This window comes from Ambystoma mexicanum, chromosome 7p (assembly GCF_040938575.1).
Source record: "Ambystoma mexicanum isolate Mex_15411 chromosome 7p, UKY_AmexF1_1, whole genome shotgun sequence".
Lineage (NCBI taxonomy): Eukaryota > Metazoa > Chordata > Amphibia > Caudata > Ambystomatidae > Ambystoma > Ambystoma mexicanum.
Genome location: NC_090939.1, coordinates 816,840,503 through 816,853,021, shown reverse-complemented (window position 1 = coordinate 816,853,021; position 12,519 = coordinate 816,840,503). Strand labels below are relative to the sequence as shown.

The window sequence follows — 12,519 nt, the reverse complement described above, 5'->3', positions numbered from 1 at the left end:
AAGGCCCATACAGTTGACGATGGATAATATAAATCATGTCATTCTGCTAGGGTGCCTGTCTTTTAAACTTCCCTGTAAGGATGCACCCTGGAATGAGTCACTCCCGGCACTCTGGCTTGGCAGCCTCAGGATCACTATATTGGTGTCTGTTCTGTCAGAGACTTAAAACGCTTTCTCTGACAACATAAGCCTTCATACTCAATGGGTGGTTTCAGTGCTTCTCCAACCCCATCCCTCAGCCAGACACTGAAATTCATAATGGCTTATATACAAAGTGCCAACAAGTAAACATTTGTCCAACCACACCTTGGAACTTATTTGTCATCTCCCACACTATTCTTTCACACGCCATGCTTTTTGGAGTTTCTTGCACCCAAGCCACCACAATTATTATCCCTCATCTCTTTACCTTATTTTCTGTCTTCCTCTATTTGTTCTTTATTTGGTACCCCTTTTCTTTCCTTCTGCCTACCCCATTTTCCCTTTCTTTTGCAGAACATGGTTTGGAATTTCCTAGTGGGGCACAATGCATCTCTCTTAAGACCAGGCTAGGCTCTGTGAAACTACTATGGTGGCGAATTTGTGCAGTGAAAACTCTTTCTAACATGTTGTCATTAAAAGTCTTTGTAACATATCCTCGCTAGACAGTGACAAGCTGCTAAAAGCATTGAACACAATTAACGTAGGAAGGAGTTTGTGCAGTGTATGTAATGCCGGCCCCATGGAACATTGAATAGGCAGTGAGAACAGCGTGATGCGTGTGCCAATGTATGTGTACTCTCCCTATCAAATGCGTGCCATGTCCGCGGAAGTACTCTGCTGCTGCAGCTATCTAACCCTCGTTGCTCCTCGTCCTCTGTTGTCTGTTGGCTGTTATCCATCCTGTAGTGGAGTAGGAGCAGTGGGTTTTGTCACAAAGAGAAAAAACAAAGACCCTCTACATAGCAGCAAGTACAGACGTGCAGAAAAATGTGTCTTTGATCGTCCTGTCCTGTAAAGTGTTTCACTGTTTCGTGGCAGGGACAACCTTTGCTCCTTTTCACTCCTCAAGCACTCTTCCTTTCTTTAACCTCTGAGAGCTGTTAGTAGTGATGGGGAGGTGGAGGGAGGGAGGGAGGGAGGGAGAGAGAGAGAGAGAGAGAGAGAGAGAGAGAGAGAGAGAGAATGAATTTAAGAGTGCCATTTCAGAATGCCATCAATAACAATAGGTAGTGTCCTCATTCTGACTGGTTGAGATGGTGGTCAATAATGAAAGCAATGTGCTAATTCATAACTCTCGGAATCCACATACCATCCTGTTCCGCTATCATGTTCTAGATGCCTTTGCTACAATGAAAGGTTTTCCGTAAAGTATTTTACTGTCGTTTCTAGGGTTGTGATGCATCAAATTCCTTAAAAAAACAATTGCAACCTAAAATGTATGAAATGTGTAAATCTTACAGTGCACATGCTGTGTTTATGGTATATCATGTATTGCTTTCAGATACACAGCTTCCAGACAACGTATGTGACATGTCTGCAATTTGCAACCAATCAAGTGAGTACCATTTTGTTTTAACAATGATATTTGAAGACTATCTACTCAAACCGTTTTCGCTAAAACAATAAAAATCCCTGCTTACATTTTCATTTGGCTGGTACCAGAACGACAGGGTTCATTTAAAAGTAGGACATGGACGCGTATAGTGCAGTAGAGATTAGAAAGGGGAGGCAAGAAGAAAAGGCGAGTGGGTCTTTTGCCTTGTCACGAGGCTCTGAAGGAGCAAGCTTGTTTGGGGAATTCAGAGCACAGGGGAAGCCAAACATCTGGTCAGTGAAGGAGGACTGAGGATGCCTGAGGCAGAGGGAGCTGTGAGAGAGGACTTCTCGGCTGGATAGGAAGCTGGAGAGTCATGTTTGAATTTGCTTTTAGTCAGCATGGAGGCTGAAAGAAGAAAGAGGAGGGGGGCAAATGACACTAATATGCAGCTGGGATTTGTCAAATAGGGAAGGGTCCATAGATGGGACAGATGAAGTGGCAGGAGGACAATCAACAGATACGTTGCCACAGTTGCATGTTGGTTGGTTGGTTGCGGGTGGTAGCCAGATAGTGGTCAGAGAAGATGGAATCAAGTTTATGGCGATGGACAGTTGAACCTTTAGGAAAGCAGAAGCCTCCCATAGGGGTAATGGAGTCCTCAGTGGGTAGGGAGTCAACAGGGAGGCCTACGTCAAGGGAGAAAAAGCTGAGGGTGCAGAAGCCGATAGATGAGAATGGCTAGAGGGTTGGGAGCATAGAGTTGGCCGGCAGTGTGTTTGGTAAAGGGGCAGGTGAACTAATCTTGAGATCCAGAGCCCATGCTCTCCACCTTATTTATATCAGATGACTGTGAGTGAAAGTGGCAGCGTCGGTGTGGAGGACAGCGAGTGTGGCCGTGCCATAGGGTGATCCACGTTTGAGTTATGGCCATTGCAGAGGGTCTGAATTGGAGAGACTGAGGTCAGTTAGATAGGATATTTGAATGCAGTTATTTGGCATTCTATGGCCCAAGATTGAGTGTGTTGGCAGGCCAGGAGGAAAAGGCAGGTAAGCAGGATGAACCAAGATGGAGGTTATTGGGAGGAGGGTAGATAAGAGTGGGCGAGGCATCCAGGGTGTCTTTTGTGGGAACTATAAAGAACATCTAATGAATGGGAATAGGAGATTTAGGAGGAGGGGGTATTGTGCCACTGTGAGCATCAAAACCCCATATGAAGGCTATGAAGAGTGAAGATATGCGGGTATAATAAGAAGGGACGTGGAGGACTAGATGAGCAGTTACAGGTGACAGATAACCTATGCATCAACAATAAGCAGGTGGGTAGTGACTCAAAAAGAGAAAAGGCATTAAATAGGCCAGTAGAAACCAACTGTGTCATTCTGTACCCTGGTAGCGATCATGCATAAAAAAATAGTAGTTTGGCTGGTTGCAACCAACAGCGTAATACAGTAAGCTGGCAGTAACCTGAAATAACTGGCGAGCAGGCAGTTGGGTAATAGGCCAGTAGTGAATAGGTTTATTTTATTTGTATTGCTTATACCGCAAACCTACCTGAAGGGAAGGGGGTGCTTCACAACAGGAGGGTGCCAGCATTGAGCTTGGCATTTTACACCGAGTAGAGTTGTACGAGGGGGAGAATGTTTATTTCTATTTTTGCAGCAGGTATTGTTGAAAGAGATTTTTTTAGTGCTTTGTAAACTGGATGATGATGGGGAATTTCAGGCCTCTACCACGATTAAGTTCCAGACACTGACAGCATAGCAGGAGAATAACTGCGTTTGAGTCTTTTCTTTACTGGCTAGCTTACACTCCAACATTTGGATAGATTTGCTATGTGAGGTTTGATAGCCTCTAGAGGTTTGGAGATAAACCACCAAGTATGCCGGTGTCGATTTTGACACTGCTTTGTATGTCAGGCATGCCATTTTGAATATAATCCTGGCGTGGAGGGAGTGCCAGTGAAGCTTGTGCAGTGTTGGAGAGATACAGTCAAATTTGGGGGCACCCGTAATGAAGCAGGCTGCAGCATGGTCGGCTTCCTTCATAGGGTGTGTGTCTAAAAGCCCAGCAAGCAGGGTGTTTCCCCTGTCGATGTGTGAGATCATGAGGACTTGGACCATCGTTCAGAAATCATGCAGGGCGGAATAAAGGGTGTGATTTTTCTGAGTGTGAAGAGCTGTAGTCATGCAGTTTGCAGTTTATATGAAAGGCTATCATTGACAATTAAATGAGATTTTATTTATATCGCGCTCATACACAAGTGTTTCAATGAAGCTCAGGTACTTGGCTGAGTTTGACAGCTCAGGGGTGAATTCCTGCAGACACATCTCGTCCGGCCATTTTTGCACATGTCTTGATAGGGTTTACTCAGGCATTCGCAGAGGTGAACTATGTCCTTACAGTTCCCTACCTAAGGATAAAGCTGAGTATCATCCCCATACTGATGGATGGCTATGTTGGGGTCATCGAGGAGAGTTTCCAATGGCTCTATACATAGATTGAAGATGGAGAGAGGATGGAACCATGGGGGATGCCACACATGACTGGAAGTCAGCTGGATCTTAATGAGCCCATCTGTATGCCCATCATGGGAAGCCCGTCCTGTCAGCGAGCAGATGGGAGTGTTATGTGGATGACTGGGCAAAGGCAGCCAAATGGTCTAATAGGACTAGGAGGCATGAACCCCTGTATTGGTGGTTCACAGTGCATTGTCCACCACTAGGACGGTTGCAGTCTCAGCACTCCGTTAGGGCCGGAAGCCAGACTGGTAATCACAAAGGAGGCCAAGCTAATTGATTAAGTTAAGTACTTGGGTACCAACTTCTTTCTCCATAGGCTACCTGATGAACGGGAGGCTTGTGAGTGGTCTGCAGCTGGCTAGGTCCTCTAGGTCAAGCAAGGCCTTTCTGAGAAGGGGTCCTATGACACCTGTCTTAAATGTGTCTGGGAATGCACCATCACTGAAGGGAGGTGTTCACAATACAGAGGAGTGTGTTGAGAGCTGGGCCTGTCATTTGTTTAATGAAGGATGTCAGAAGGAAATTGTCCATGTAAGCAGTAGGTTTAAGATATGAACCCCTTCAAAGTGTTTTCCCATTGTGGGCACACTTGGATAATATATTTGCTTTTCTCAAATTTCTGAATGTAGTTTGGATGTGGGGCGCGAGAGAGGGTGAGGGTTATGGGGGAAATATAGCAGTGTTTTAGGGTCTTTCAAGATGGAAGTATGTCATAGGGACTATGGAGGTTTTGGGGTGTGTATTGGTCACAGAAGCAACATTAATTGGGTTTCACTCCAACCTGTCATCGACAACCTTGAGGGCAGGGAGGGAGAGTTGCCCCTATAGCTTTGGAGCATCATCCTCTGGAATGTGGTTGGATTAAGCACAATCCAGGATGACATCAATTAAAATAATTTAATTGAACATACAAGTGTTTAATTGCCCTCCACCCTCATAAGAGCAGGGCCATGCTCAGACAACCAAGACCACAGGAGTGTCGGTAATATCACACTGGACTCAAATCCCAGTGACGTTAGTTTGATGAACCTTTAATAGCAGCAGCTGCAAGATGAACACAGGCACTCATATGCAACAAGGCACTTAAACAATCAAGAAACTGCATTTTTCCCACCCCGTTCATCTTACAAAGATCCTAAATTTATTGGAACCACAGTGTCTGTGAAAATAATTAATTACCTCATTAAGGGTGGTTTCACACCCAGTGAACCCATTCATTCAAATGTCTTTATTTCTGTAATTTCATATACAACAACATTTTGCAAGTCTCAGCAGTATAAATAAGCCTGTCTGTAAATACCGTAGATAAATAAATATCCTAATCTCCATCTAAACAGATTTTCTAGTTTCTTCGGAGATGAAGTGCAGAATATAACAATTGCAGAACAGCACAGCCCTAACTGGGAGTCATGGACATAAAACACATTAATCAGGGACGACATTGATGTAACATTTTTTCGTGCAAATTGGAAATAAAAATGTATTTCTTGGGGCTTTATACAAGGGACAAAAAAGGGTGAAATGGAGAAGTGATTGCATTTCAGTTACACAAAAAGGACAAAGGCACAACAAAATGGAATTGCCATAGAATTTTGCACGTAGTGTGTTAAGTGGTAGACAGTTAAGATGGAGTCTGGTTATTTGCATCCTGTACGCAGCGTGGAGTGACCAGTTTAGATATTTGTGTGTGTCCTCCAAATTAGTGATTGGTATAGGATATCTGTTTGCACCTTTAGACAATTCGATTGCCTCATGAGACTTCATGAATTAATCCTTTATTGATGGTTGGAGTTGCACAGAGTTAAGCAGTCACGGCACGTCCTTGTGCCCATTAGTCTGCTTTCAGTACCTGTTGTGAAGGGGAGTTCTTCTACTTTAAAACCCCTTCAGAACACAGCGCTCGTGGAGTCACACAGAGTTAAGCAGTCAAGGCAGTTTCGGCAAGCAAGGATAGCGAAGTTAACGGACACCCCAGTAAGACCTGCCCTTTGCTCTCAAATCCTGAATGAATCTGCTTCCCCGCTGTGAAAATGCTAGAGAAGCTGGGAGAGCGGGGATTGGTGATACTAAGTGGACCCTAACTCCGACTGCAAGGCAATCTGCAAGAGTGCTTGTCATCAGCGTCTATGCTGGCGAGTAAGGTGAGCATCCCTCCCGCCATCCCCAGCTCCTTCAAGAAGCGTCTTAACTGCTATAACAGATATGCTAACCGGTAACCACCCCGCCTAATTCCACTGCAAACAATTTTGAGCAACCAAGCTCGATCAGATTACATGAGCAAGTGGGTGAGAGAAGAGGGGGCATAAAGGATGCATCAGTATTTGTAACAATAGTGCTAATAACATCGCAGTCGACTTCTACATGAGTGCCAGCGATTCTTATTCAAAGGGAAATTCCAACTGGCGAAGACGTCGATTTGCATGATTCACTTGACAAACTATTAGAGAATAGTAATGTTATTTTCGACTTTAATTCATCAGAGTCTCCAGTGTGAGGAGCTCACTGTCTAACTGACTAAGCCGGAAATCCACAAATGAACAAAGCGCAGGCCACAATATGGCCCTGGATCAGATGCTCGCAACTTTGCTCGGACTCTGAGGTATGATATGATATGATAGTTTATTTATATAGCGCCTATACACAATGTGTTTCAAAGCGCTTCAAGGCAAAGGAGGGAACAAGGGAAAATACAAAGACATTCTTACAGGCCGTGAACAGTAAGGATGTGAAATTAACTATCGTACTCGGCCTGACAACATTTCAGATAGTGCAAGTGCTAAGACATAGGGCCTCATTACGAGTTTGGAGGTAAGGGAAAAACGATGCCGGTAAAGGATTACCGGCATCGTCTACCGCTCCGGTCCATTATGACCCACCAACCCACTATTTGCAGCACCGTAAATAACGGTGTCGCAATAGTGCCATGGGCGCGGGCACGCGACCGCACATGCCGGCAATAGCGGCATGGCGTAAACAGGAGCCGAACACAAGTAATGGGGACATGTTAATAACGGCCTACACAAGACAGAACAGAAAAGTACCTTACCGGCATGGAGCAAATACCGGCATCGCGGACCACCCGTAAACGGCCTTGTGCAGTGTTCCCAGCTGTCACAGGTGTACACAATCAACGCAGGTGGAGGCAATATAGACATATTAAGTGCAGAAGCCCTCCACCCTACACGCCCTCTCCCGCCTCCCCCTCAACTTCCCCACACACCCTTTCCCCCCACCCCCTCAACTTCCCCACACACCCTCTCCTCCCTCCACCTCCCCCCTCAACTTCCCCACACACCCTCTCCTCCCCATCCCCCCTCAACTTCCCCACGCATGGTGTGCGCTTGCATGCACCATTAGTCTTCAGGAGTTCGGATTGCCAGGCTGCACCTACAGCCCTTTTCCACTGGCAGCATCGGGTGGACCCCTGTCTGACTTGCGCACATTCCAGACAGACCTACACAGGGGGCTAGTCTGTCTGGAGCTGCTATTTGAGGAGTTCTCTGGTTGTTGAACCACCTGTGTGGGACGCAGGGCCTCCAATGCTGACACCATTTGGGTGAGGACCTCCCTCACAGCCGCCATTTCACTACATATGTGTCTGCCAGTGGACTCAATGGCAGATTTGAGGGATGCTGTGCATTCCCTGATTTCCTCCCTTGCCTGGCCACATTCGGTGATGTGCTGGGTCAGCAGCCCTGTCAGCTCCTCCTGGCGCTATTGTATTGCCCTGATGCCCTCCTGCCTGTCCCGGACACTGGCGGATGTTGTTGGTGCATGCGGAATGGTTGGGGCCTCATGCATGCTCCCCATGGGGCTGAAGCTCCCTGGCCAGGACTCCACTGCGGACAGCCCATGGCTGCTGGCATACTGGTTGCTGGGTGGGGAGTGTTGGGGTGACTGCTGGGGGCCTGTACCAGTAGGTGATCCGGGTGTCGGAGTGTATAGTTCATAATCGGACACAGCTGCCGTGGCAGCTGTCTCCCCAACGGTACTGCTTGCAGTGGATACCGTGCCTTCAGCCACTGGCTCCGGTGTGGATGTGGCTGGTGGGGGCGCTGTGATGGTGTCAGTAATGCAAATTTGTGCTGTCGGATCCTGCGTTGTGTTGGGCTTGCGCAGTTGTCCAGGTTGCACGCTTCCCCTGGATGTTGAGGGACGGTTTGCTGGCGCATGCCCCTGGACCTCTTGGCTGGTGTCACAGCATCCTCCCCGGAGGTCCTGATCTTTTCTCTCAGATTGTGTGCCTGTGGGGGACCAAGAGAGGGAGTCCATTAGTGATGGGTCTACATGCATCAGGCATGCATTGGGGTAGTGATATACGGGTTGCTTGCCTTTTGGGTGGGTTATGCATGGATGCGTCTGGGATGAAACATATATGGGGTGCATCATGCATATGGACAAGATGGTGCTGTGTACTGCCTGTAGGCAGTCTTGCAAAAATGGGTCTGGTGGACCCTGCTTTCCATCATTGCACTGTCAGTTCAGGGGGACATCATCGTGTTGTTCTTTACAGTGTTTCATTTGGGACACCTACCTGCATCAGCCGATGACTGGGCTCCACGCTCCATATCCCCCACGCCCTCGATTGCCTCCATGCCAATGGTGCTTGCACAGATCTCCTCCCAGGGTTGCATCTTTATGGGGGAGGCTGCACCACCACCTGTTGCCATCCCCAGGTTACGGTTAGCAGAGATGATGTTGAGGACGCGTAAGCACAGGTCGTCCCAGCGCTTCCGGACATCTTTAGCTGTGCGCAGGGTGGTGCCAATGGCACTCACTTTCTGCGCCACCTCCGCCCATATCTCTTTTTTCCGCTGCAATGCAGGTCGCTGCATGTTACTGGAGAAGAGACATCTGCATTTTCTGCCAGCGTCTCTGCCAGCATGTTGAGCTCCTCTTGTGAGAAGCGCTCCTTGCGCAAGCGCTCAGCACTTTATTTTAGTGCCTTGGGCATTGTGAAATGCTGCAGGTATATGTTGGGACAGGGATGGTGGTGATATGGGTCCTGGTTACAGAGGATGGCAATGGATTGTGTTTCTAAAGATGGCCGCCGTGCTCTTTCCCGTTCCTGAGCGATGACGCTACTTCCTGTTCCGCTTATTAGTGGTGACCTCTAATAGCAGTCACAGCTAATAGCGGTCACTGCTAATGCCGGTGGCATGGATGGCAGAGGAGCAATCTGTGCTTCACGCAATGCCGGTAAGGGCGAATTTTTTGCCTTTTAGCGGCAGGGCAGTAAGGTCGTTACTGGCATGGTGCAAAGCTCATGCCCGTGTACTCGTATTCGCCCTCTAACAGCTGTCGGATGTCTCAACCCACTAGTCCAGGCCCTGCAACATTACTGTGCATTGCTTGCAGCAGAAACATCATAATGACCGCCGGAAAGCATACTGCTCGCTAGAAATCACCAGAAAGTGCGCAGTAAAAATCTGAATAATAGGCCGCCATCCACTTTTGCCTATGTCAGTGGTAACACAGGAGACCACTGCCAAAACCCACCATTGGGCTACCCACAAAGTAGCCTGAAATCACTTGAAAAAGCAACGCTGATTGCCAAAAAGAAACAGAGCTGTTTGGAAATCCGTTTTCTTGATTGTCATAAATGTGCAAAAATCATGGCTCACAAACCACCCAAAAAGATTCAACCTCCTTTTTGGGTGGTGAACATCATTCTACTTCAAGAATCCACATAAATATAATGTCCACAGAAGTATGTTATCTGAACAAAATCCACTTTTGAGGATTGCTTGCTGGAAGAAACCTGACAGAAATGGGTGTAATACCGTTACTCACTTCTGTCAGAAGCCGGCGATTTAAAACCTATCTTGTGTAAAGTTGAACATCGAACTCAAACTATGCCAAAGAAAGACTTGTTATCAGAAGCCTAAGAGATGGATACAATTCAAAACTATATTCTAAAAAGGCTTGAAGTAAGAAATTGGTTGATGTCTTAAAATATAACTCACATTTTTGACAAATACAAGACAATTTCAGACATTGGGTTTAAGAGTTAAAGTTTCCCACACAGTGCTTCAAACACATTCCACACCTTCTCCCTGAACAAAGGAAACTTCCCTCTGCCCTTGGCTAAAAAAATGTCAGGCTGTTGTGAAAAGGAACTGGGAGGGGCACCCTGGCCTGTTGCTCTGAGTGCAGACAATGGAGACTTTGAGCAGAATAGGAATGCTAATTCGGGTGTCACTGACAACAAACTGCTTTGGCAGGAAGAAGGCCATATAACCCCCTGACTCAGCCCAGCTCTGGAGGCGGGCCAAACTGAAAATGTGGATTTGACATTGGACTAAATATGTTTACGGAAAATACTTCTAAAATATTGTACCAAACTGACAAAAATATGAAACTTAGAGATTGTTAAAATGAAAAATTTGCTCACAGTTTAAGACTAATTTGGAATCTGTGCGATGTTCTGAGGCTGAACCATGGAATTTATTCATATTGTAGCCATTGTGTTTATGTTAGGAACATGAAAAATTACAGAAATGTGCCCAGAGGGGATGTGCATGCATGTATAAAAATTGGTGCAGAACTAACATTGAGAAACCCACCAAAAGCGCGAAAAAGTTGTCATTTATGAGCCAAAGCTCATAGGAACATGGGACTTGAACAGAGACATTCCTTAATTAATCTGTGATGTGTATATGTAATAACAAGTTGTGCATATTGTAAATGTTTTTTATGAAAAATAAAATACTGTACAGACACAAAGGGGAGGGTTTTTCCTTAAGCCATAAACATGACACATGATGACACAGGATGACACACTGCGCCTTTCTCAAATCAGGGGACAGGAAATTCTCTGACCTATCAGATCCTTAGAGGGTTGGGCATAGATAATCAGCCTCCCCACCGACTTTGGAAATGGATAAATGGGGACTGCTGAGGACAGGCAACAGACACACTTTTTCCACTCCTCAACTGATTTCTTGGCGAAGCACCCTGCAGGAAGATCCAGGCTCCAGACATAGATCCAGAGACCAGACTCTAGAACCAAATTCTAGAACTTTAAAGCAGAGAGGCCTAACCCAAGAAGCTGAATCCTTTTTCAGCAGGCCTCAGAATCTTTTGCAACCTGATTCTAACCCCTAAACTTCCACTGGGCCTAACTAAACCATTCAACAGCCTGGCTGAGCTGTTTTGCTGTTCTAGCTAAGAACCCTGTGCTAGAACCAAGATCCAGATCCACAGAGCCGAGCTGTATCCAGAACCCATCAGATCCAGTCCAAGAGGCCGCGCAGACCAGAGTGCCTTGCTGAGAGCAGAGTCCAGCTGCCCTGATCCTGTCCGGTGGCGAGTGAAGTCCAAACATTTGACCAGATCTTTGACGGGCCCATTCCATTTCAAAGCCATAGTTGTAAGTATTTAGAGTAGAACTGTCCATAACCAACCTTGTAGTATTAAGTAAGCCAATCCAACCATTCCGACCAATTCATAACTGCATTATTGAATCTATGTTGTCTATCCTAAGTTCTTCTCTCCTCCACATAATCCTTGATAATTGTAGTGATAATCATCTTGGCACTAATATATATTTTCTGGAGAAAGGCAATTGTCTCGTTCAGACAGAAACCATCCGGAGGCGCCTCTGGATAGGTGGCTGGGCTGTCATGTAGTTTGCGGCTCCATAGACTCTAGTGTTAAGAAATCTTAGTTCCAAATCTTCAATAGCGCATCTTTCATTTTGAAATCTTGACTCTTTTAGAGAAAAATCTACCTTTATTAAAACCTCTAACTTTTGAACCATACGTCCTAGAAACGAAATACGTCCTAGAAATGTAAATGTCATTTTGAAGCTAGCATCCTCAGCTTTCAAACAAACTCAAAAAGACATTCCAATTCTTGATAGTTTTGCTGTAATCCCAAAAAATCGCAGAAAAGTTGCTGTAAATTTGCAATTTGGTTAAATTTCACCACATGTCAAAATAGCTGTTTCTTGTTTTCAAATGCTGAATTTCGTTTTCAATCTGCTAATCATTCTACTATCATTGCTAGTGCTTACCTGACCTAACCCAAAGCAACTTTCACTAATTCTCAATCTTCTTTAGCAAATTAAAGTCATTTTTAGCATTTTTCCATACATTACTAAATCACATTCAAAAGCATTTTGACCTGTTTTTAAAGCATTCCTGTTCTCTCTAAGCTTGCTGGGGGCACTGGGATTGAACTGCATTATTGGTTGTTATTCCTAAAACCTGTGTGCCCTTTCACCTCTTCATATTGCATACTGGGGGGAGTGCATCTGTTGATTGAAGTCATATCAAGTCTTACTTCTGTGCTGCATTCTTTCCTATCCTTGCATTTCCTTAAACCATACAAAGTATTCTCTGCTGCGTTATTCTTCCTATTTCTACTCCTAATTGATTAAAGAGATTGTTGATATTGTAATATTATCCATTGCTGATCAATGTTCATATTCATAAGTGTGATATTCAGATATTATTCATATTCCTAAAAGTGTAATC

The 12,519-nt window shown here is 45.5% G+C and overlaps 1 protein-coding gene across 14 annotated transcripts in view; it reads left to right on the top strand.

Annotated features, from left to right (window-relative positions):
• The window catches only part of ADGRG2 (adhesion G protein-coupled receptor G2), an 835,692-nt gene that overhangs the window by 380,961 nt on the left and 442,212 nt on the right, over positions 1 to 12,519 (top strand). For all 14 annotated transcript variants that reach the window (XM_069636971.1, XM_069636968.1, XM_069636965.1 and 11 more), the window contains one exon: positions 1,484 to 1,537. In XM_069636971.1, coding sequence (XP_069493072.1) covers positions 1,484 to 1,537 — 54 coding nt within the window. The remainder of the gene's footprint in view (positions 1 to 1,483; positions 1,538 to 12,519) is intronic.